We start from the raw sequence: 26,283 nt of genomic DNA on the forward strand, positions 1-26,283 counted from the left end.
CCTCTCCAGGGGAATGGGGAGTAATGGCAGAACAGTAATGGCCACTGAGAGGAAGAGCTTGCTGCTCCAACACCTGCAGAGCAGGACCTTTCTGAGGAAAGGCACGTCAGCTTTTGAAAGAGCAAAGCACCTGCTGTTGTAGGCTGTCCCCTGCAAACCAGCCAGGATGACTCCTGCTGCAGTGCATGTGCTCAGAAGCAAAGAGCATTCTGGCTGCACTCCTATCCTTTTTAGCTGAGGACTGAGAGAAACGAGTCTCTCTCTTTTTTCTTTGCTGTTTGTTTCAAATCCTGCCACCAGCCCCTTTGCTTTTACAAGCAAGGAATGCAGTGAAGACAGACTTTAGGCAAAAGTTTAGAGAGGCAAGGTGGAGAACAGCAAATACAAATACAAGAGACAGAGCAAGAATACAACAGCAGGAGATAAGAGTACTGGCACTGAATACAGGGAGTGCAGGGGCACTGGCAGGCCTTTCACTTGAGATGCTTTTACTTGCCCATAGAATAGCAGCAACACAGAAACAAAGCTTGGCACAGGAAACCTCTCCTGTTCTGAGCCCCTGTTTCTCAGACAATGCTGCCCAAGCCCTTGGAAACACAGCTGGGATTGCTGACCTCCCGACTGATGGCTGCTGTCTCATCTTCAGACAGGCAGGTGTGGCTGACGATATCGCTCAGGACACCTCCATCCATGTACTCTATAACCAGCAAGAGTTCCTCGCCCAGGAGGTAGCTGAAAGAAGTAAACAAGGGGGTAGAGATGAACATGCATGGCTACGTTGATTTTTTGCTTCCAGGTTTCTTATTTCCAGATGCCTTTGTGACAAGGACAGAATCAAAGGAATAGATATTCCCTCTTGGCTGTGCATTGTTTGCAATCTGTGCAGTCTCAAAGGGAAAGACACATCTGTGAAAAAGGGGATGTCTTAGATGGGCAGCAAATGAAAAGTGCAGTTTAGAAACAGCCCAAATAAAAAACATGTCAGGCATGGTGTTTCTGGAAATAAGCACCTAGTCTTCCTGGCATGCATAGCAATGGCAGGGAGGGACAACAATCCAAGGGAAATCCACTTTAGGATGGTTCATCTGCACTTAAGAAACTTTAAAAAATCAATCCCAAATAAAGTGGAGGCAGTGAACTTTGAGGCTATTCCAGGGAGGGAAGACTCATGCAGACAAGATGCACTCTCTTCTCATCCATTGGAGATGAGTAGAGAAATATGAATAAATAAAAATTAACAGCTCTACTTGCTGCCACTGACCAAAGTGGGTTTTTAACCTCTCATGTTTGCTTTATGTAAACACACATCCATGGGATAAGACCATGACCTCTCACCTGTCCAAATAATTCACAACATTGGGACTCCTATACTTCTTCATGATCATTATTTCATTAAAGGTTAGCTCCTTCCTCCTCAATCCTCGAAGATTTATTTGTTTTATTGCCACCTAAAATGACATTGAAAATCAGTAACTTGGGAGGTTGGTGGCACGAGACCACAAGGCACATGGAGCGAGTGATTTTGCAATGACGCAGATGAGCTGTGCCAAACTGCCTTGTGATTAGGCACTGCAGTAATCAGGAACTGGCATTCCAACAGCCCATTTCTCTGCTCCCTTGGGTACCAGTTACAGGACATGTGGGGCCACTGACATTTTGCCTTGACCACTTGGTAACAGCGGTGTCTCAACTATCACCCACAAACCTCTGACCGCACTCTCTGCTGCTTTGTTTGGGACTCAGAAGAAGTAATCCATGCCTTAATACTCTGTGGATACATCTTGGGCTATGGGCAGGGCTTAGGGCTTTCAGGGACGCCTTGCAGGTCTGTTCCTATGTGCAGTTCCCAAGTGCAGCACTGCAGGTGGCTAAGGAACTACCAGTAACTTTCAGATGGATTTGCTGACAGCCAGAAATGAGAATCCAGGACTCTGAAGCTGTAGCCCCAAAGAGCAGTGAGGTGCTCACAGGCACCACCTTTGTTTTAGCAATGGAGAGCGAGTGAGCGCGTCCTTCTCTGAAAGGAACCGCTGCCCTCCGTGCCTTCCTTCCGGCAGCTGAGGAGGACAAAGTCCCAAATGTGTTTTGTGGGCTGGCACCAGTTTATGCTTCTTGTGCGTTTTCAGCACAGCTCTGCCCAAAGCTCCAGCCACAGCTCACACCAGAGGGGAAAGCCCTCAAGTGCAGCAGAGCCTGCAGGGGCTGTTGGCATTTACCTCTCCTCCTGTGGAAGTATCGAGTGCTCTGTAAACATCTCCAAATGTCCTAGAAAAAAAACAGAAGCAGAGAAAGGAGAAGCTGTTTAGATCTTGCAGTGAAAGCCAGCCCACACAGGAGATCTCTGCTGGAAGTGTCAAAACCTGCGGGATGCAGGAGGGCTCTGCCAGAAGGCAGATGATGCATTTTTCTCTCAAGTGCATGGGCACTGGGCCTGTTTCTGAAGCACTGGGGTTCAACTTCTAAAGGGAGTTTAGTCTTTCCTCTTGGGTTTCACTGTCTAATCGGTGTGGTACCTATCCTGACCACAGATTGTTTTCTTCTTCAAACCAGGGGAAAGAATTGTTCCTGGGAACTGTTATCTCACAGCTTTCATAGGGCGTAGGTTGCTCTTTCAGGCAAGCAAGTTTCTTCTCTTTTCATTAGTGTGCCCGTATGATTTTGAGACATACAAAAAATGCTAAAGAAATTACCACAGAGCTGTCCCACACTTGAGAGACAAGGAGACCTTCCAGGTCCTGTTCCTTGATGCAGGCAAGACCTCAGTAGCAAGGCATCTCTGACAATGCCTTCTGAGCCCACTCACAAATTCTGAGCAGCATTGAGAGATGGGACAATCTAGCCCCAGTGTGTGAACATCTTTGCAGCTGGCCTGACTTCACGCTGGATAGACATTCCACCAGAAAAGCACCTGGCTCATGGTTGTGCAGGAGTAACTGCTGTTGGACTCACCCGCTGCCAAGATAGTTCAGGAGTGTGTATTTCACCAGGGGATTTTCAGTGGGGTTCACCACTCTCCCTGAGGGAAACAAAATGCAAGCTGCTGACTTTAAAGCAGAGATCCCAGCTTCCAGGAGATACAAAAGGCAGCCCCAGCGCCTGGAGCTCTGAGCCCTTTGTGGTCGGCTGGGTAACAACGACCACAACCAGGCAGACAGCTCTGCAGCACAGGTGGCCAGCACAGAGACTGATTTGTACAGTCTTTTGAAGAGTTCTCTTGACAGGAAACAAAGCACAGGGACATGCAATCCCAGGAGAGGAGGACATCTTCCCCACCTTTCAGCAGTTTGCAAAAGGAATGCCTTCCCATTTGTAAACCAGAGCAGCTCAAGCTGTAACTGATCCTGACGGGGCTTTCAGCATCAGGACCCTGACCTGTTTATGAGCAGGCTGAGCTCAAAGATGCCCCTCTCCCAGCTAAGGAAGGCTCCAGCCTCTGCAGTCCCTCCAGCCCGCAGGGACAGGGCAGCGACCACAACAAGGCTGGCAAAGCCCAAGCATGAGCACTGACAGGCACTGATGGGAAGAAGCCAGAGTGAGCCTGAGCCCCAGACAAGCTGTTGCCCCCATTCAGGACACAACAGGATGGGCTTTGAGATCAGCCACACCGAGGGGTGGATCAGTGCCCTTTTTGTCCCAACAGGTGATGGCAGACACAGAATCCACTGGGCTCTGGTCTCAGCCCCACCAGGTCTTATCTGAGAGCACAGCACTGGCAGCTGTTACGGGCAAGAAGCAGATTCATTGGGTTGTGCTGCAGAATCACAAAGAACTTGATGTGTTTTCCCAGAGACTGATCTGAGCAGGGCCTGGGCCAATGGGTAGGATTCTAACAGTCATGGGAAAGAGTGGGAATCGGGTATGGAAAAGTGCCATGGATCTGAGGAATATACCATGGCTGGGCTGGAGGCTCTCTCCTGAGAAATGCCTGCAGTACACTTTTCTCTGATCACGCCACTTGGATGTGTCTCCTGTGCACATATTGATAAGCATAAAACTAGAAGATTAAATAAAGGTTGTTATCAAAGTATCTGTTTTTTCTTTGGGGGCACATGGAAAATACCTTGTGCTCTCTATTTGTCCTGTAACCTGATGTTCTTTCAAAGTAGTTCTTATTGACAAAAATATAGCATTCTCTTGTTGATAAAAGTATAGAATTCTCATGAAAATAAACTGCAGATGCAGTAGTGGTAACAGTAAGAGTCATAAAAATGACATCAGTAAGACGTGGGGTAGAAGCGCTCCTTCAGGATGGAGAAAAACACAACAAAAAACCCCCACCAAAAATGAACAACACAAAAGCAATGCCACCCCCCAAAAAAAAAAAAAAAACCAAAAAAACAACCCAACCCAAAAGACAAAACTCCAAAGCCAGTCCATTTCTGTGAAGTTTTTTTGCTCTGATGACTGGTTGGAAGTCAGGCGTCTAAGGACAATTTAGGAAGCTAAAAATTCTGTTCAGTTTGGCCACTAGCACACAGGACTTGCCTAGATCATTTGCTAGGTCACAGCCTTCTGCAGATCCAAGAACAATCCCTGCTTCAGCCTTTAGCAGAGAGGGAAGCTCAGGCAAAGCCAAGCAAGTCCCAGGTGCCCTCAGAGGAAGCAGGAACACCCAGGGCGCTCTCGCTGCCTCGGAGCACAGCACTGCCTCTGGGGAGTCCTAAATGGCTCTGTGACACCAAGCTTAGGAGGAGCACTTGGTACAGCTCTGCTGACACCTGCACACAACACACTGTCCCTCAGATAAGAAACACCCCAGACATACCCAGCAGCTCCAGGTACTCCTCCTCAGTCTCCTGTTCCCAGGATCTGCCCGAGCCTGAGTTCCCAGGTTTCACAGAAGGGCTTCCTCGAGGTGATGCTGCTGCAGCAGCAGGTTCAGAGCCCATGATGTGCTGGACCTGGAGCATTTCTGGTGGGCACTGCTCCTGTGCCTCACTCCTAACTTGGGGTCCTTCATTGCCAGACATTGGCTGGAAGTCTTCACAGGCTGCCCGGTGAGATGTCAACTCTTGCACCTCAAGTCAAACAGAACAAAGCAGTCACACACTACAGCTTGTCCCTGTCAGCCAGGAGTCATCGACTGTGAGGAAAGGCAAAGAACAGATTGACAGGGGATACAACAGCTTGTTTCAATCCTCCATCTGGGTCACCAAGTTCCACTGTAAAAACCCCTCAAGAAAAAAGGAGAGCAGGAACAGGCCAGCAGGAATCAATTTGGATGACTGCTGGCCAAAAGGCGAAAGGACAAGTTTCACTGTCCAGGGCAGCAGTTGAGATTCAGCAGACCAGGAAATGCCCTTCAGAGTGACTGTGAAACACACACTACAGCAGCATGGCACTCCACGGCATCACCCCACACCCTGCTGCTCTGCACTGGAAAGGCAAGAAGGGCAGAAACCACCAGATTGGTGACTGCAGTGGCTGCATCCCTCTTTCACTCACTTGGTTTTGCAGAGATTGACGGAAGCGATTAAGTTTCTCTCTGAAGATTTTCATTTCTTCCTCCAGCCGCTTATGCCTTGCCTTGATCATACTGTGAGCTGCCTGAAGCTCTGCATCCAGCTGTTCCTTCATGTTCTCAAACAAACAAAAGAGAGGACATTTCATGAGTGGAGTGGCTGCCACTCTTTCATTTACCTGGTTTTGTTGATCGCCCCTCTGCTGATGGAGATTCTCCTCTTGAATTCTTCCCATGTCTTCCTTGTTCTTTCTCTTCACTGCCATGATGTCACTCTGAGCTTCGGGCAGCTCTGCTTGTGGCTCTGCCTTGATGTTCTGTACACACAAAAGCAGAGTAAGGGACTGGGAGCTGCCACCAGGCTCAGCTTTTTCCTCTTGAAGCCTCAAAATCACATTTATTCTGCCACTTCTTTCTGCTTCCCTCACCACATCAGCCTCCATTGCAAACCTCCTGTCCCAGGGCTGATCTCTGCAGATTGCAAGGCTCTGTGCTTCCAGTGCCTGTGGGACTCCTGGCCTCCTCAGTCCCAAGAGCTCTGGTTTATGCCCCTCTTCCTGCTCTTCCCTCTGTGCCCTGGCCAGCCAGGCTTACCTGGCCATTCTCCTGTGGCTCTTCCACCTGCTGCCTGAGCTGCTCTTCCTGCTCTCGGGCAGGGAACAGCTCTCCCTGAGTCTGGCATGGCATCTCAGATGAAGCAGTGTGGTCCTGCTCTTTCTCTAGAAGCACCTGCACAGAAAGCAAGAGAAGATGGGGTTTAACTTCCCATACGCCCTTTGTGGGCCAAGACTCAAGGGCTGCTGGGCTCACACGTTCCCAAAGCTTTGTGCTGCTGCTCTGGTGGGTCATTCTCTGCCCGAGGGGAGGTACAGATTCCAAAGTGCCCCTGGCCCTACAATCAGGGGCCATCAGGGACTGAAGCTCCAGCAGCCTCTCAGGCAGCTGACAGGGAAGGGGTGGCATTTCTCAAGGGTCTGGTGAGGGCCTCCCTCTGTTTCTGCCATGTCCTGTTTGTCTTTCAGCAGTGACTGACACCCCGCCCTGTCCCACAGTTCCATCCTGGCTCTGCAGGGCCTTCCTTGGTGAGCTCACTCCTTGTGAGAGACACTTCTGGGGTTCACGTTCTCTTCAGGCCTGCACCAGCATCCTCCTTCCTGACATCCACACTCTTGTTAGAAAACCGGGTCATTCAGGAGATGAGGATGCATGCCAAGATCTCTGATGGAGGTCACAGAACCTCTGTGGCCACCTCAGTATATGGAGGAGGATCAAGGTGTTTCTTCTCCCTCTTTTGTCAACTGAGAATTCTGACCAGCAGTAACAGAGTTTCTCATAAGGCCCCATGAACGAATGCACTTATACAGCCCTGGGGATGCCAGTGAAGGAAACCCTGTGTCATGTAATGCGTGTATGAGCAAAGTCACAAGACCCCAGATACAGCATGGGATAGTTCCACTCTCTCAGGACATGCAAAAATTTAAAGGATAAAAAGAAGGCTTCAGGTCAGAAAAGGCTGGAGTAGGAAAACATGAGGGGAAAAAACAACCATCTCTGGATGGGGAAACATCTCTGCCTGCTCAGGATCAGTCAATGGAACTTGTCTCTACTCCTCTCCTGAAGGGATGCCTTTAGGTGAGCTTTGCATCTTCCACTGCTTTGGAGCAGAGCCAGGAAGATTCAAATAGACAGAGAGATAGACAGATCTCACTTTTATAATCTCTTTTTACTGTGCTGTGGTATTTACAGTCTTTGAACACAGAGAGATATAGTGCTCTCTCCTAGGTTTTTTTAAAGGGAAAATAGTGAGAAACTTAGAGAAGAAGGGAAAACAATTATTATCTCTACTGGCTGTTTTTGTTGTTTAGTACATGTAGAATGTGTTCTAGTGATTGTTTACTGAAAGTGATTTGTTAATTGGATTTTAGAGGTAGTTGTTTAGCTTGAATCGCTAATTAGATAAAAGCTGTGTCGTGACTGTCTGGAGACAGTCAAGAGTTTTTCTTTAGTAGCTTTTTAGTATACTATCTCTTTAGTATAGTTTTAATATACTACTAGTGAATTATAACATAGCTTAAGAAAGCATTTGTTTAACCTTCTAAATCATAGAGTCAAAGCACATTATTCCCCACATGGGGGTCACCCTGAATCAATACTGTCCTTTCTGTCACTACACACATCAGCACTCGGTAGCAGTGCCCCGATCAGCAGCCATCCTGAACTTGCTCTCCTGTTGCTTCAGTAACGCACACTCTTGGGGAATCTGGAGCTTGTGGGTCCTTATGGAAGGCAATCAGACCCAGAGCATTGCACTGGGAACTGCACTCTTTGTGCATCTGTGCTCGGGCAAGTCCTTCGCTTGGACTCAACCACACTGATGGTGCTAAAGTGGCTGGAGTCAGAAATGCAGCCCAGCCCCTCCCAGCTCCTCTAATCTCTGAGCAACAGCTGGAATGCCAGGGCATTGATTTCCTGCTCAATTCCCAAACACAACACACACTGATTCCCTGGGCTGCCAAAAGACACGGGAGTAATTAACCTGAAAGTGATGTGTTTCTGCCAGTGCTAGAAAAGGGCAGGAAAGATTGAGAAAAAGCTCCCTTGGTCCCTGGAGAAGGAGAAATTACACAAGGCTTCTCCTTCTAGCAAACAAACAAACAAATAAACAAACAAAATATGAAAGTGTTACCTACTCCAGTGTCTAAAGCACTTGGATGCAGTGAAGGGATGTTTGGCAGGGAAACAGCCCTTGTGCTGAGCATTGGCTCTATGGATCCAAGGCAGGGATCTATGGAAGTCTGCCTGAAGGTCCCTCATGAGCCCCCTTTGTCCCAGGCTAAAGCTCCCTCAGCCCCTCCTCCCTGGCCTTGTGCTGCACCCCTTGCCCAGCTCCCCTGTCCTTCTGTGCCCACGCTGCAGCCCCTCCATGACTTTCTGCTTCCCAGGGCCCACAGCTGCACACAGCACTCCAGCTGTGGCTGCGGCGCTGCCCAGCACAGGCCACGCTCACTGCCCTGCTCCTGCTGCCCCACTGCTGCTGGCACAGCCACCGTGCCCTTGGCCTGCTTGGCCCCCTGGCCCCACGCTGCCTCATCTTCAGCTGCTCATGGCCGCCAGCCCGGCGTCCTTTGGGCCCACGCAGCTCCCCAGCCACAAAGGTGCCCATTGCACTTCAGATCCAGCAGGCAGCATTGCAAGGTGTACATCCTGGGTTTAGCATTACAGGACAGCAGTCAAGGACTTGCAGCTTTGCTCCCACTCTAGGCTCCAATGCAGTTTTCAAAGCAAACTACACAATAGAAGGTATCAACAGACACATGCAGTGTCTGGTTTTTGCCTCAGAAGAAAGATTCAGAACTACTCCCTTTGTTTCTTTTGCCACACTAGACAAGAATGGTCCCCCACAGCTTCATGGACAACACAGTCACCTCCTTGCAGCTTATCAAAGACCAAGAAACAGGCAGACTCAGAGCGCCTATCTGCTCTGCTACCGGCTGCTCTGCCTGAAGGGGCAAAAGAGCAACCTGGCAACAAAGGCAGCAAAATCCCTGACTTCAAGCAGCAACTCTACATCCCCAGTGTGTCTCTGAAATACTCCCAAGTAAGCACATCCAAGAAGTTTGTGGGGACAAAGCACAACCAAGAGCTTTTGTGGTCAGATCAACATTTTTTTGTGCCTGCAGCAACTTGGCCAGTCTGTGCAGGGGGTCAGGTCTGTCCACGCCACAGTGTCCCCTGTGTATCCAACAAGGCTGAGCACAGTGTCTTTGACATGCTCCCTGCTCTGGGATCAGGGAGCCTTCGTGCTTCAGGCTGGCCCCTATCAAAATGCCAGGAAGCTGGTGCCTAAACGTGACAGACCAAAGCCCATTGTCCAGCTGTCACAGGCTGGGGGCAATCACCAGGCCCTGGCAGGACTCCAGCACTCAGCATCCTCAGCCAGCAACAGCAAGTGCTGGCTGGTCAGTAACGTGCAGCTCTGCCCTGCACTAAAGACAGCAGCACACACAGCTGGCACTTACTGGCTCAGAATGTTCAGGCTGTGGTGTGAGCACAGCTGGAGGCTGGCGCTCATCCACCTCATCTGCCTCCTCTTCGGCCTCCTCTCCATGAGCAGAGGGAGCCAGAGGAGAGACTGCTGTTGGTTCTGTGATCTGCGGACAGACAGCAATGTGAGGGACAGAAAGTTACCTATAACTTATAACCTTATTTCTATTCAGCACTTTATTCTATTCAGCTCTATTTCTACAACCAGCTCTGCTAAGGACAAATCAGAAACTTTGGTAACAATGGAATTCTAAGTCACTGCGACTAAATTTAAATGGGCTAATTCAACGGAATTGCTAATAGTTCTGAATTAGACATTATGCCCTGGCTACTATCAGGAAGCAACATTCTCTCTGCAAAATGAGCTTTTCATTCCTTGAAAGTTCTTAAATTAAAAATTAAGAAATAGCCAGTGATGCCTTTGTTATTGCTGCTGCAGACATGAAAATGGATTTTCTTTCAGCCTACCCAGCTGGCCCTCTACACTCTAGTGCCACAGGCCAAGCTCACAGCTTGCTCTACAATTCCTAAGCACCAGGAACATGAAATGTTCCTGTCTCACTCACCTCAGGATCAGCACCTCTGAATACACGCTTCAGGTGACCTGGAGTGGGCAAGGGAAAATGAACAAGTGCTGTGAGAAAACTGCCTGGGCTGCTGAATCCCACAGAAGAGGTCAACCCAAACAGAGAGTATTTTTCTTTATCAACATCCTTCCGCATGACATAGTTCTTTCACACAGCCAGCAAGAGATCAGGACAATAATCTTGGTTGTGCCTACACTTTGGCCTGTCTAGTCAGTAAATTAATACAAACATGATCAAGAAAATGCAAATTGTTCTTTATCACTCAGTGCTTCTCTTCTGTCCAACAGATAAAGCAGCTTTTGTTCTCTTGTCTTTCAGGTACTTTTTTCAAAAAAGAAGTTGCATGCACTAATTCCCATTAAGTTGCTGAAAACAGTCACCCAGAAAAGCTTGCCCCAAATCCCCCTGAGCTGTGGCAGTTCTATTGTGAAACAGCACAGCAGCAGCTCCAGGCTCAGGAGCAGACACTCACTGCTTTGGTGGTTGCACTTCACTGCAAAGGGAATCACTCTTTTAGCACTCAGTCAAGGGTCAAAACGGACAGTCAAATCCTTTCATTACAAAATTTAGAATAAAAGAAGCTTTCCCTGAGTTCTGGGGAGAACTACAAAGTCTTTAGAAGGCCTTCTGAGAAGGCCTCCCAGTCTGCATTTTGGAAGTTGTCCTGCTTGTCCCAGCAAACTGAGGAAATGACAGACTCGGCTGCCACAAACTCTCCTGTGGAGGGAACGGAAGCCCTGCAGGTTCCCCTGCAAATGCTGCCCCTGTGGCTACAGACACCCTCTTTTAGCTGAACCTCTTGACAGGAGCTTTACCAAACCAGAGGCATCCTAATGCTCTTTCTCTTTCAAAATCAACTCAGTCACTAAGAAAGAGCAAGAAGACACGCAAAAGCCAGGTTAGGTTACACCCTAGCTTAAATAGAGTTGAAACCTCTACTTACTTGTCAGGCTGGTAATGAAATAGGCGGAATAAACAGTGCCATACATGGTGCAAACTGCAGCAGCGAGTTGCTCAATCATTGTAGCACTGTACTTCAAGTTTACTCCAACCAAGACTCCTGTCAGTGTGCAGCTACACGCTGACAAAGGCCACAATCAGGAGGATGCTCCTGATCTGAGCAACCCCTAGGACTGCTCTGGCACTGAGGCCTTCCATGCACCAAGGCAACCTTCTGATGTCACCACGACGATGTGCCAACCATGCCCTGATATCACAAAGCAAAGTATGACAAAGCAAAGCATCACAAAGCATGTTAGTGAATTGATGCAAAGCAATAACCAGCCTTTCCTACAGCAAACACAAAATGGCCTTGGAGGTTCTCCTCTGACACAAAGCAGCACAAACTCCCCCCATGGGCCAAACCCTGTTGTTCAGGGATCCAAGACGAACTCCAAGAGTGCCCCAAGCACCTACAGCCTGTACCGCAGCTGAGCACACAGATGGGACACCAGCAAAGGAAACCAGACCAAGAAAATGGCCCAAAGCATTGTACAGAACCAGGAGAGAAAGCACTATTGGCATAGCAGCTGAAGTAATTCCTAACAAATCACCCCGTATATCTGCATGTTTATTGGATGTTCCCAGGGCTGCTGTGTATGTACATCTCTTCCTGTGCTCTTTCTTCCCCTTTGGCAGCAGTCGAACTGGCAGCATCTGCCCGCCAGCAGCAGCTGCTCCAAGCTGGGAACGCCGCTGGCGGTGCTGATTTCCAGAGGCTTCTGTGTGCCAGGGGAAGCCAAGGCAGGAGCGGTTGAACGGTGCTGGCGCTGCTGCTGCTCTGTGCCAGAGAGCCCCGGCTGGGCAGGGCACGGTGCCCACTGCGCTGCGGGCTCCTTCTCCTGCCACAGCTGGGCACACCTGGCAGCAAGGCATGACAACTTGTGGGCAAGCCAAGGGGTTTCTGGGGCTGCACTGCTCTGCACACACCCAGGACACCTGCAGCACACAATTTCAACCCTCAAACAGGTAAACCAAAGGGAAACAGCTGGAAAAGATTTCAGTTCGACCATTCTTTATGCTTCAATAGGAATGACCAAAATGAAAGTTACCGAGCAGGGCCCGATCCACACTGCCAGCTCAGTGTGAGAAAAGAGGCATTACTTTATTTCAGTGCTGGGTGTGTGAGGAATCACTTCCCTATACCATGCACACCCACGTGTTTGCATCCATGGAACTAAGACATTACTTTCATTACTTTTATTCATTACTTTGCTCAAACTCACAGGCTAAACATTCTCACTGTCGCAGAATGAGGCGTTTGTCGGGGTCGAGCCATTTGTCGGTGAGGGGAGACTCGGACACTCAATATTAGTGATAAGCAAGTTCCATTTATTGAAGAGAGCATCAGACACTTATACAGCGAGCAATAAGCTTATGAATATTCTGTAAGCCAAGCAATCTATTGGTTAAACTATGCCATGAATTCTTCCTCATTCCTTAGGGGTTACATCTCTCTTTTCTCATGTCTCTTTCACTGTTTGTTATCCTACTACAGCTAGGCCCCAAGGACACACTATCTTGCAGGTGCCGGACTTGGAATTAGCCACAGCTTTGTAATTTTCCATTCTCTAGCAGCTAAATTCCCAACATCTCACAAAGTATTTGACATGTTTAAATCACTTCCCCAGAATTACTGACATTTTGAGTAGGGGTCTCTTGAGGGTCTCTGGTGGTCATGTGGTGAACATCCCGTTCCTCAAATTCTCCTCCTATAGTTAAGAGCCTTCTTCTCCTTGAATGCATTGCAGCTACCTCCTCAGTAGGCCCACTGTCTTTATTCTCAAGGCTAAGACATCCACTTGCACACATTAACCACTGGTGTCAGGGAAGGTACAACTAAGCACTGCCTGGTAAAGCTTAACAAATTCACAATTTGTTGCAGGTCCACACTTCCCCAACATCTCTCGTTCCTTCTATGGGAATCAAACACAAGCATTTTGTGATCACTGAGCCCAAGGCCGCCTCCACTCCTCCTGTCACCCAGCAGCCCTTCTCTCCTCACAAACAGCAGGCCCAGCAGTGCCTTCCCTCACTGGCTCAGTCACAGCTGTGTCAGGAGTTCTCTGGCACACACTCCAGGACCATCCTGGACTGTTTGCTCTCTGCTGCACTCTGTTGCCAGCAGACATCCCCACGCTGTTCCATGCCCCGTGCAGAACCCTGCACCTGCTGTCCATGGGCACCTGGAAGGGCAGGCACTCACGGCAGAGATGCACCAGCTGCCCTGGGCAGGAACCAAAACCCTCTGGGGGCACAGCTGCTGGCCTGGGTCTGGCACAGCTCTGCACGCCCACTCCTCACGGGCTCTGGGCTGGAAATGCAATTGCACTTTCTGCCTCATGGAGAAACACCAGGGCTGCACAAACAACTACCAGCAGGCCACATCCCAAAGGCACTGCAGCATGGAGCTGAGAAGGAAGAATACCCTTCCCCAATTCCTAACCATACCAAAACCACCATAATGGGGACTTTTAATCTTCTGAATGTAGAGTTGATTCACAGGGTGACAAGGGAATCTTCCAATGGAGTTGAAGTTTGGTAGAGTTTTTTTTCTGAGTCCTACTCAGACTGTTGATTTGAAAATTTATTTGAAAATATTTTTAAAAGGCTGTGCAGTCATATGGTTTTGTTCTAATACCAAAATGTCTGGATGAAATGTACTGGCATTTTAATTACATCCAAACGGATTAGTCTGTAAAAGCTTTCCTGCAGAATAGCCACTAAACAAGAAATGAAAATCTGTGGACTGTTGACTTTGTAAATTTCTACTAAACTTATCAGACAATGAGGCATTTTTAGGTAGATCATAGAGCAAATTAATTCCTATGGATAACTTGATTTGGATAAACATGTTGATTTCAAATTAAAACTGCTAGCAAGTACTAAGTGGAAATCTGAATACTGACTTGTATGAGCTCTGAAGTATTAGATAGTCATTGTTCGCCATATTAACAAAAATTAACATTCTGGCTAATTTTTTTACTTACAGTCAGCTCTTCAACACTCTTTGTAACATCAGAAAGAGAGTTTGTAGCAATGTGAACCATGGATTGGTGGAGCATTGAGAAGGCTCCTATGCCAGCTAAACATTCACATTTACCATGGCATCACTCCTTGCCTTTAATTCCAAGCTACAGCTCAGTTCCTGCAGTATAGATTCACACTTAGAGTTTGCATTTGCAGCTGGTTCTTACTTTCCTGTCCAGAAAAATATCAAGCTTGGATCTCAAATCAAACTAAAACAAAGAGAGAGTTCGGTTCTGGATAGGTATAGCAAGAACTAAGAGATCGTTTTGCAAATATGTTGAAAAGTTGTTTGTACATGCTGCAAAAATGGCAGATTAAAGACTTGCACTCTAACTTGCAAGCTGAAGTTTGCCTATTCTTTCTGGACTGATTTCTTGAGGCCAGACACTGATCCTAATCAGTAAGAAAATCAAAACCACAGGACTAGTTTGGAGAATATTGTAAATTATTCTGTCATGATGCTTTTTGCCTAAAAGTTCTGGCCATCATCCGATTGGAGTAATTAGAGGAGATCGAAGCCATCACACTGTGCCTGTGCACCCAATTCCTTCCCAGGAGTAATCCATGGAGCAACACTGACAAATCCACACCAGCAGCTGCTGCCACAAAGCCATGAAGCAGAGAATATGTATTTCTGCTACACTTGGACAGCTGAAGATGCCTCTGCTGAGCTAATTTCAGTGACTGCCCACCACAGATGAGACCTTGTGGTCAGTCTCCAACAAGTCAGGGCAGTTAATACTCTGCCTAAATGAAGTAAGTCTAGCAATACATAGACCATGGAGCCTGAGGAAAGCCAGCAGCTGTGGAAGATTTAATTTGTTTCCATATCTTTCTTTTTACTAATTTATTGCAGTCTATTATTTAAAGAACGGAAACTTTTGGCATACCATTGGCTGGAAGGTTGGTCAATCTTCCATTCATGACTCCTCTGAAAGCATCACCCCAGTGTTTTTATCAGTAGCTCTTCCATCATCATGGCTCACACAGCATTTCCTGCAGCTCTTCCTGGAGTCAGGGAAAGGCACCAGGAGAAGGGGGAGAAAGCTGTGTGCAGAGACTGTGTCAGCTACAGAGACATTTGTTTCCTCTGATTTGACTGAATGAACTGCAGGAACTGGCCACAGAGCCGCAGTGAGGAGGTCATGGACCAGAGGTTCAGTGTGTGTGACTCAGCTCCTGATAAACTGTGCTAAGAAAACCCTGCATCCCTCCTGCCAGATCTAAGACACTCCAAGAAAGCTGTTGGAACATTGGGAACTCATAATTTTTTGCATTTTGAACAATTGCCTTATGAGTGCTTTTGATTGTTTTTGTCATTTTGTGTTGATTCAGTTGATCCTTCAGAGAAGCTTTTCTAATAATATAAAACACTGGGAATTGTGGAGACCCTGGGAGGGCATTCCCTGGTCTAGGGAGACACAAGAAGCTTCCCTCAAAAAGCTGTTAGACCCCATTGGCTCCTTCTCCTGTTCCTGTGTCTGTTCCTGTGTTCCTGAGCCACACCTCCCCTATTCCCTGATTGGCCCCCTTATCTTTGTACTGCCCCGAGATCATGGTCAGCCCCACATCGCAGCCTCAAGAGGCACCTCAGACACTCAACAGTCAAGGCAGTAACATATGGACAGGACACAGATGGCAGTTCATGCCTGGGAGAGCATTCCTAGACATATCCAAGGACAAATTTCCCAGGAACTCTCCACAGCTCTGGGATCTGCCCATCAGCTCTGTCAGAAGCTTCAGCAGAACAACCAAAGTCCTAAAAAGCAGCTCCCAGACACTTTTCCCTCCCTCCTGCCTGAGTAGCCGGGTTGCTTGCTGCAAAACACTCTTTTTCTCCTCTTCCCCAATCCCCTGTGGACACTTGCAGCCAAAATAAAAAGCTTCTGGCCCTCTGTGTGATGTGATAATACAGTTTTTATATTTCCATGCTGGGATGAAAGAAAGCTGTGCTATGGGTCAGGAGAGGCCAGGACCCACTTGTCCTTCCTGCAGGCTGAGGTGGTGCCAGCAGACATCCTGCTGCTTTTTTGGGGAATGTGTGAGGGGGAGTGGAGGGGGTGACAGAGAGGCCGAGATCATAGAGTGCAAACTCAGCTCCAGAGTGGCAGCGCAGACTCTCCCTGCTGAATGCCTGCTGGGGCTGGCAAAGAAGGAAAATGCCCCAATAACAGCCCCATGCAACTGTGTCTCAGGGACAGGTACAGGGAGGTGACAACAAACAGCAGCATGGCCCGGTCTCACAGCTCCTAGGAAGCAGTGACAGAGAGGCCTCATGTGCCAGAGGTTTCAGAAAGGCTGTCATCTTAAATGGCCACTCTGAAACCCCTCTCTTTGCGTCTTGGGTTTGTGAATGCTTTTGACAGCCACAGCATCCTGGGGCAACGCGTTCCACAATTTCATTAAGCACTCCTTGAAAAGCACCTCCCATTGTTCAACTGAGCTGCCAGCGTGGTCATTTCAGAGGGTGCTGCCTTGGTGGAGAGAAAAATCAATCTTCTGCCTTTCAGGGAGCTGAAGGAGAAGGGACTCCTCACCATCCAACACCTGGCTGGGTCCCATTCAGAGGTCCTGCTTTGTAGACTTGGTGAGGTTTGCTTGGCAGTTACCAGCGAGGTGAGAACATTGTTCTGAATTGTCCCCCATACTTCATACACGGTGTGTAGAGTAGGTATGAGCTTGTTCATCTCCATGTATGCTCAGGGTCTGCCTTAATTTCTGGTTTAGACCTGATATTTCCAATGTCTGTCAGCTGTCTGTAGGATCTGTAGGTACATGCAGCTGTATTTACTGGCAGGTTGGGTATCTGACACTCATCTTTGAGTGTGGAGCCTTTATAATGCAATGTGCAAATGCAGAAACTGAGACACTGATGACGTTATTTGCCAGAGTCCCAGTCTCTGCCCAAGCTGTAATTCAACACTGTAAATTATTCTGTAGACCTGAGCCTGTGTTTTCTGTTTCCTGGCTGAGTGCTTCAACTGCTGGTTTTGCTTTTTTGAACAGGAGCACCTGACTCTTTTATCTTTATTACTTGTGCTTTTATCATTTGAAAGCAGCCCTTGCATTAATTTTCTAGTAAAAGGGCCTAAAATCAAAGCTGTGGACTGTTTAGAAGGGTTAAGTAGAACACTTAATGAAATTTTTATTTTAGGCCTTCAGCGAGCAGGTCTGAGGCCAGAAATTGGTGCCAGAGTAAGTGCCTTTCTGTGCTTGTGCTCTCCTGCTCTTCCTTGTACTTGTACTTGTACTTGTATGTTCCTCTGGACACAGTGGGATGTGTTGTCATTTCCTAGGACTTCTGTTGAAGGCACCTGGTTTTCTTTTCAAGGTGATTCTTATGCTTCCCCTCATTGCTTCCCCAAGTTCCAAGGTGTCCTTCTCTCTGTCTTGTCACTCTGGGAGAGCTCTTTGTGACCTTGAAGAAGGACATGGACTCTGAGGTGGATGAGGTTGCTCGGGTCCTTTTCCAGATGGTGTCCAACTCTCCAGAATTTGTTCAGAAAGCAGCCAGTCAGAGCCTGGGGATCATGGTGGAGAATGTGACTCCTGCACGAGCAATGACTGTTCTCATGGACATGGGAGTCAAGTAGGTTCGTCTTCTTTTAGTGATATTCTTCACCTTTCTGTGTGTGGGAGGGAGAAGGGATGAGACAGAGAATGGGAATGGTGGGAGGGAAGGGTCCTATATCCTGCATCTTCTGTGAACTCAGTGACTTGATTCTCCAACCAACCTCACTTCTTCCATCTTGTCACCTATTTCTGCCTTCCTGCAGCCTATTAGTTCTCAGAATCACAGAACTGTAGAATATGGGGAGTTGGATGGGTCCATCAGGACCATTGAGTCCAGCTCCTGGCCTTGCCCAGAGCAGCCCAAGGGTCACACCAAGTGCCTGAGATTGTTGTCCAAATGCTCCTTCAGCCCTGTCAGGCTTGGTGCTGTGACCACTGCCCTGGGGAGCCTGTTCCAGTGCCCAACCATCCTCTGGGTGAAAAACCCTTTTTCCTGATACCCAAACTAAAGCTCTTCTGACTCAACTTCCTGCTGCTTCCTGGAGTTCTCCCAGTCTGTCATATTTTCCTGGATGTGGTGACTGATGGGGAAGTGAAAGTGCCTGCAAAGGCCGAGGATAGAGCCTTGTGCTTTTGTGGGAAGAGGGACAATTGCAATTGCAGCTGTGAGCAGTGTTTGGTATTTCACAGTGCTAACCAAAGAGGCCCTGGGAAAACCATGCCTCCTCATGTGCCCCGTTCCTCGGCTGTTCTAAAGGCCTGGTAAGGCTCTGGATGGCCTTGGGGCAGCCCGCGCTCCAAAGGACGAAAGGAGTCTTCAGGTTTTCCAGTTTATCAGAGTTGTTTATTAATTCTTATCTACAATATTTTCTCCTGGCCCAACAGAGGTCCACACAGCAAGCCAGCCATGAGCACACTGACTGCCCTCGGGGCGGCTTTTCTCCCCAATACCTTTCACCCTTATTGACAAGTGCACATTCAGTAAGAACCAATCTCAAGGTGCCACCATCACCATCAAAGATGGATGACAAGAAGAAGAAGAAGAAGAAGGGCAGGACACGCCCTAATTCCTCTACCTTGTCTCCTAGAACTCCCCTGTACTGAGATTCCAAAACCTGTGTTTTCACACTAAAATTAATCTATCCCTTCACCACTTATCCCCGTGTGATCCTCCCATCCTCATACAGGTGTTGCGTCCTGTCCCGTGCAGGATCAAAGTCCAGCCACCAAGCACTTCTGGCAACGTTCCAGGACTTCCGAGCCCCCCAAGGATTGTCTCAGCTACTCTGGACATCAGGAGTGAGTGCTGAGTTCCCACATCTCCCCCTTCTGTTTGAACTCAAAACACTTCTTTTGCTACCTTACTCATGACACGTCTTAGACATGAAAAGACGCACGGGATAACAAGCATGAGGACTAAGAGAATTATTAAGACATATAATGCTATCTTTAAAATTCCTCTCCATATGGGAGAGATATCAAGAAATCCTACCAGATCATCAATCCAAGATCCTTTGATCTCACCAAGTTTATTTATGCTGTCTTTTATTTTCTGAATACTTTCATGAATTGATCTTGAATGGTCTGAGAGATTCATGCAGCACATTCCTTCAAATTCTTCACACCCATGTCCATGAGCAAGCAATAGATAATCGATCGCCGCTGTGTTTTGAAGAGTCGCCTGTCTTACACTACTTATGTCTTTTAACATGTCACACAACGCGACAGACACAGACTGAGCATGTTTGCTCAACCAACAACCCATGCGGTCGAGTTGAGTCAAGGCCACCCCTGATGCTGTTTGAGGTGAGAAGATTGCTGTAGCAACTCTCATTGCCTTGTCCCAAAATAATATTTCATCATTGCAATCTGCCGCATAATGTTCCAATGATTTTTTTCTTTGTTAGCAATTTCAAATCTGGCGACAACATTGAAATTTTCCCAATGCTGCATGGACCTCCCGTGGCATTAGCAGGAATGCCGTGCCAAATTCTGTCCCTGCAAATTAAAAACAAACCCCGTGGCAATTGCACTGGGACTTGGATTGATCCTCTGGCAGTTTTCTCTGTGTGTTTACACCAAGCTGATGCATTTTTATAGAATTCATGATTGGGAGTCACATCAATAGTTTTGTTTGCCTTTGTGACATTTGGAGTTCCAAACTGCATGCAGAGTTCCATTGTCAAGGACCCAAAAATCTCCAATTCCTGAGGTTCTGTAGAAGCCACAGGAAGAAGATGTGTCCGAGCACACCACTCCTTCACAGGATCTTTAATGACCTGCGAGATGTTAACTGTGGTGTGCCCTGGAATTGGCCATTCATCCACTGGCAATCCAACCATGCATGCTGAAAATGATCTCCCTGGTCTCGAATGTGTCAGACAAATACTATCCAAATTTGCTGCCTGAGCTAAAACCTCCCAAACATTTTGTTTTGGTTGATTAATGGGTAAATCTTCCCCTTTGCATATTGTAATGAATGAAAGAATGATGCACATGAGCATCGCGAAGCTCATGATTTCACTTTCGTGCGAAATCATTGTTATGTTTTCGCTCAAGACCCCAAAGGAAATATCCCCAAAGTCTTCAGTTCTTTTTTTTTTATTTCTCTTCTGAGTCGTTTTTTGCAGTCTGAGTCTCAACTTCTGTCTGAGTATTGGTCTTTTTTTTTCTCGGATCAGCGTTCTCCTGCTCTCGCGTCCGAAATGGCTTCATGTGTCGGGCCCACACCCACTTCAGACCACGATCTGTGGAAACACAAGCGAAACCCTTGCCCCAAGTGATTAGTTTGAAAGGGCCCTCTATTTGTCCTGTCTCAGGGTTTCTGATCAAAACTAAAGGATTTTCCCTTAGCTTTGCCTGTGTGCTGTTTAAAAAATGCCTCACGATTGGCGGATTAGGTTCTGAGGATGAACTATTTAGGAAATTCAACACATACAATGCCTTATTTAATTTCATGTGAGGTGTTGCCTCTGACTCACCCCTTCTTTGTCTGTCCAGAAGGGATTTCAGGGTGTGATGTGTTCTTTCAATGATTGCCCGACCTGTGGGCGAATGTGGAATACAAAACGTATGTTTGACACCCCATCTTTTCAGGAATCTGTCAAGCACCCTGCCTGTATGTGTTGGACCACTGTCTGTTTTTATCTCCTGAGGCACACCTAATGATGTGAATGCTTGCAGAAAATGACGACAAGCATGGTCTGCTGTTTCCCCTGCATGTGCTGAAGCAAAGACCGCACCTGAGAATGTATCTACTGAGACATGAACATTTTTGAGCCTCCCAAAAGATGGATACTTCGTGACATCAGCTTGCCACAATTGAAGACTTTGCAGTCTCCGCGGATTGACTGCTCCTGTAGAAGGTGGCTGCACAAGCTGACAATCTGGAAAAGCACTAATGATCTCCCTCACCTGACTCTTTCTGAGACGAAAGGATTCCATCAGCACCTGTGCATTCTGATGAAAGAACGCATGACTCAATCTTGCCTGCTCAAAAATGTCCGGAAGTGTTTGCGAAATGGGCATTGTCAACCTGTCTGCCCGAGCATTCCCTTCCGCTAAAAACCCTGGAAGTGTTGTGTGTGCTCTAATGTGCGTGATCAAATATTCTCTTTCCCTGCTTTCTAGCAACGTTTTCAAGCTCGCCAGATATGAGCATAAAACCTCATTACTGACTTCTTTCAAGAGCGAACCCTCCAATTGCTTGACCACACCCGCAACATATGCGGAATCTGTGACCAGATTGAGAGGTTGTTCAAACAACTGAAACTCTCAGACAACGGCTGCCAACTCCACGATTTGTGGAGAGCCCTGGACCGTCTTTACATCTGAATCCCAATCCCCTGTCGTTGAGTTCCTCCACATGATCACCGACTTGTGTGTCTTCCCTGAGCCATCAGTGAACACTATGATCCCGTCCAAAGGTTCTTCACTTATTCTTGGTTTCACTCTGTAACATATTTGTGATTGCAGTATTTTATGCTGTGGAAAATGGATTGTGCAAATTCCCGGAAAAGCTAACAATGCAATAAATAAGTCTTTCGATTGTTGCATTGCCCAATTGAAATAGGCTTGCTTCAGAGGTAATCTGATGATTGAGAATTCCCGTCCTGCCATTGTCAGCAACCTTGTTCTCGCCTTTATGATGATTTGTGCTGCCATCTCTAAATCCGTGAGAATCGTCTTTGAAGGCCTGTATGGTAGAAAAACCCACTCTATGATTATCAAAGAGTCTTTTTGTGATTCATCCCATTGGAAGATAAAACCATGAAACTGTGTTTTCTTCCCCAGCACTGCCAACTGAAAAGGCAACATTGGAACAAATCAATGTGCCTGCCTTTTCTGTATCGCATCTGTGACTTTCTCCAACTCTCTCTTCGCTTCTTGCGTGAGTGTCCTGGGAGATCGAATGTCTGTGTCTCCTCTCAAAAGATTGAGCAATGCTGGAATGTCGCTGTTTGTGATTCCCAAATTTGGCCTCATCCAGTTGATCTCTCCCAAAAGCTGTTGTAAATCATGCAAATTGCTGACCTTTGTGCTGATCTCCATTTTCTGAGGTTTTATTGTTCTCTCTGAAATCTTCCACCCTAGATATTTCCAAGGCGCAACCTCTTGAATCTTTTAAATGCTGATTTCCAGACCCGCCTTTTGCACTTCTGCGATCACACAGTCACGAGCTTCTTGCAGCTCCTGTTGTGTTGATGCTGCAATGAGCAAATCATCCATATAATGAATGATTTTCACCTTCGGAAACTTCTTCCGTGCTGGTGCCAAAGCTCGTGCTACGTACCATTGACAGATCGTCAGAGAATTTTTTAGTCCTTGTGGAAGAACCACCCAATGGTACCGCTGCAGAGGCGTTTCCTTGTTGATACTCGGAACTGAAAAGGCGAATCTCGGAGTGTCATCCGGATGGAGTGGGATACTGAAAAAACAATCCTTGAGGTCAATGACCACAAGCGGCCAATCTCTGGGAATCATCGAGACAGATGGAAGTCCCAGCTGAAGTGGTCCCATGTCTTCTATGACTTCATTGATCTTCCTGAGATCATGTAACAGCCTCCATTTGCCTGATAGCTTTTTCTTGATGACAAGCACTGGAGAATTCCAAGGACTGTCTGTTGGTTTGATGTGTCCCTTCTGCAATTGTTCTTGGACCAGGTTTTTTAAAGCACTCAACTTTTTCCGCTCAAGGGGCCACTGATCCACCCAAACTGAATCGTCTGTTCTCCACGTCAACTTCAATGTGGCAAGTACCGCAGTGACCCCGATTAAAAATCCACTTCGATCTTTGCGCCCCATTGTGCCAAAAGGTCTCAACCCCAGACTGTGATCGGCTTCTGGACGACAAAAGGACGAATGATTGCCGTCTTGTCTCCTGGTCCTGTGACAACTATGGAATTCTCGCTCTGCAGACACAGAGATACTCCCCCTATGCCTGAGAGAGAACCCAAGGGCGCGACCAAGCTCCTATTGCGTGGCCAAAAGATGTACGATATTACTGTGACATCCGCCCCTGTGTCGAGGATGCCTCTGATTGCTATCGTCCTGTCTCCGCATGTCAATTGGCACGTGAGTGTGGGTCGATCTCGATCTATGTGCTTTACCCATGTAGTATGTACCTCAACATGCTCCTTCATAGGAAACCCTCGTCGAAGATTGACATGACTAATCCAATGGCGTGTGGCGGCAAGGCGAAAGCTCTCGCAACCACAGTATTTTCTGGCACAGTCAATGGCGGACTAAGCGCTCTTGCCAGAACCGTCAATTCTGTATTCTTGTCTGCAGAGACAACCGTAGCATAAACAATGAGTCCAAGGATGCTGCATTTGTCTTGTCCAACTATCAAGAAATCTTGCTTTTTGTATGAATCTCCGCGGATACTCGTTGGTATCTCTGCATGATTTTCGCCTAGGAAGCATACTAATTTAGAAGCTGCCAATGCACACTGTGCCCCTGGTGGGAGGAGGTCTGGGTCGGCATGGAATCGACTGAGGGTTTTGCTGAGGGCCTCTGCTTGTCGCTCACTGATGATTGCCCTGTCTGCTCTTGCGTCACCGCCAGCACTTGTGTCTGAGCGTGCTGGCAATTTCCCACGCTCCTTCTGTCATTTCCTGGATACGGTAAAGGATTTCCTTCCACGTCTGTCTGAGAATAGCATTCTTTCACAGAGTGTCTCCCTCTTCCGCACTGCGCGCAAATTGGCCTTTCTGCTTTTTACGCTGGTGCTGGTGTATGTGTCTGTGGACAATTCTTTCTCATGTGTCCAAATGCCCCACATTTGTAACACTGTCCTCCTGGGGGATTGCTCTTCTTTTGCATTGTTGCAAGAACTTTGTGTTCTCGTTCTGTTGATGAAGTATTTTTTCTAGCATCTTTTCCAATGCCTTGTCTTCCGATTGTCTCTCTGAGTGTCCCTTTATCTGTTCTTCCCATTCCTTTCTTAACTCGTTCTTCACAATCGATGTGACATGCTGAGGTGTCCCCACCTTGCTGCATGCCTCCACCATCTCTGCCAAGGATGGCCATCCTGGCATGGCATTAATGACCCGTTGACAATCCGGGTTGGCATTGCCAAAAGCCAAGCTCTCCAAGAGAAGCCTCTTCTCTTCTTCAATCGTCACCTGTCGATCCACGGCTTGCGTGAGTCGATCGATGAACGACATGAATGGTTCTGCGGGACCTTGCCTGATGCAAGAGAACGGAACATCCGGAGCTCCTGTTGGCGTAATTTGCATGATTGCCATTCGCGCTGCTTCTTTGATGTCATTTAACACTCTTCGTGGAAGCCGCACTGCTTGTTCCCCTGGGTTGTCATCCGGAGGTTGTCCTGCTAACTGTGCTTCTGTGAGATTCGCGTTTGGCCCACCTTGATATCTATTTCCCAACTCTGAAAGATACTTTCTCCATCTTTTTTCCCAGACGAGACTCTGTGTGTCAGTGAGAATCATTGCCACAATGCTTCGAATAGCGTATGGCGTAAGGTCATACGTGGTAAATGTCCCCCTTAACAGTTGTTTGAAATATTGTGAATCCAGCCCAAAAGTTTGAGCTGCCTTCCCTAAATCTTTGTGTGTTCCATGACCCATCCTTTCCCATCTCGGATTTTGTCCCTGGGCGTCATACGTCACCGGCATTGTCAAATCTCCTGAACCTGGAAATAAATGCTTGTCCTTTGCCAACGCTTTTCTGATGCGCTTCTAGTCCATCGTCTTCACCGGCTGTTGAAATTCCTCCTCTGGAAACTCCATTGGTATCTGCATGAACAGTGGAGTCATGGAGGTCATCGGTGATTCGTTGTACCTTATTCTTTGCTTTGAGGTTTTTGGCCTCGCTCCTAAATCTGAAAAGGAAACTTGAGAATCCTGTTGATATATCTTTTTGGCTGTATCCAAAGAATGCAAGAAGATTTTTGCTTCTTCCGCTGCCGACAGCATCCACGCCGGAACACCTTCCTCTGCTGTGATCTGTATGATGTCCTCTCCTTGTTGCTGTGCTTCATCTAAATTTTCTTTGTCTTTGCGAAATCCCGAAGTCAAAGGATAATCCATTTGTTGCGTTGTCATTGTTTTCTTAGACGTACATTTCTTCTTATACGTTGTTGGAAAAAATCGCTGCATTGTTGCAGTCTCACCACGAGACAGCGCTGTGGCTCCACCAAACAGGTCTGGCATGTCGGGCACTTTGGTCATCCCCCCATGAGGTGGCGCTGTCATTGGACTGGACAGCTTGGATGACGGCATGAACTCGACTGCCCCCCATTCTCAGACTGCCGTATCTGCAATCTTGTTTGAGACCGAGTCTGCATGGATTTTGATTCAGCTGACAATGGAGCTTGAATACGTGAACGTCTCCCTTGGAGGGAAGAGGCTTGGGCCCCAAGGGTTTGGACTGAAGGCACCGGGACTGGAGAGGGGGTGGAGCCCCGGGATGTGGAACCCCGAGCACGTCTCCTCCTCGCCCGAGACGTCACAGGGGATCAGACCCGCCTCCGACCGCGTTCTGCTTTCCGCGCATGCGTGCTTTCGGAAACGCCCCCCATCTCTCCCGAGCTGACGTCACTCTCTCCCTCCCGTTCCGCCTCTGAAGTCTTCTCCCTACGATCTGTCCCTGACTCTCTCTCCTCCTCCTCTGACGCAGTATCCACTCCTCCCACCGGTGCGCGCAATCCACCCTCCGCCAGCACCCGGGCCCGACCCGCGATACGAGCTGACCTCCGCGTCCCGACTTCCGGGTCTGAAATCACAACCGCGCGTCCCCTGCGTCTCCCTACGGTAGCCGATTGGGGCTGTGCAGCCTCTCCCAATTCGCTGCCCGTGCCTGACGCTGCCTCACCGGTCTGAGACCCCTCCCCAGAGGTTCCGCGCGTCTTGCCCCTCGCGCGCATCTTTGGCACCGTGCCGGCTGAGGCAGCCGCCACTCCCAGCGCTGCGCTCGCAAAAGCCGCACCAGAATCCCTGTCTCCCATCACCTCCTCACTCGCTCCCCCCGCCAGCCTGCACCGCTGTTGCCGCGCCGCTGTGCTTGACCCGGGGACGCGTTTCCCTCGACCCCTTCTCTCCCCCTCGGACCCCCCATTCCAACTCCACTGCTTTTCCCATCCCTACTCCCTCTGGCTCATGAGGAGAAAACCTCAACTCTTCCGGG

The 26,283-nt window shown here is 48.1% G+C and overlaps 1 protein-coding gene across 1 annotated transcript in view; it reads right to left on the reverse strand.

The window, feature by feature from the left end:
- Positions 1–25,379, reverse strand: part of LOC141727898 (uncharacterized) — a 143,392-nt gene extending 118,013 nt beyond the window's left edge. Inside the window, exons 1-2 of the mRNA XM_074534187.1 lie at positions 25,271–25,379; positions 24,261–24,324 (exon numbers count right to left, since the gene is read on the reverse strand). Of these exons, the coding sequence (XP_074390288.1) occupies positions 24,261–24,324; positions 25,271–25,379 (173 nt within the window). The remainder of the gene's footprint in view (positions 1–24,260; positions 24,325–25,270) is intronic.
- Between the last annotated feature and the right edge of the window lie 904 nt (positions 25,380–26,283).

This window comes from Zonotrichia albicollis, unplaced genomic scaffold, assembly GCF_047830755.1.
Source record: "Zonotrichia albicollis isolate bZonAlb1 unplaced genomic scaffold, bZonAlb1.hap1 Scaffold_257, whole genome shotgun sequence".
NCBI lineage: Eukaryota > Metazoa > Chordata > Aves > Passeriformes > Passerellidae > Zonotrichia > Zonotrichia albicollis.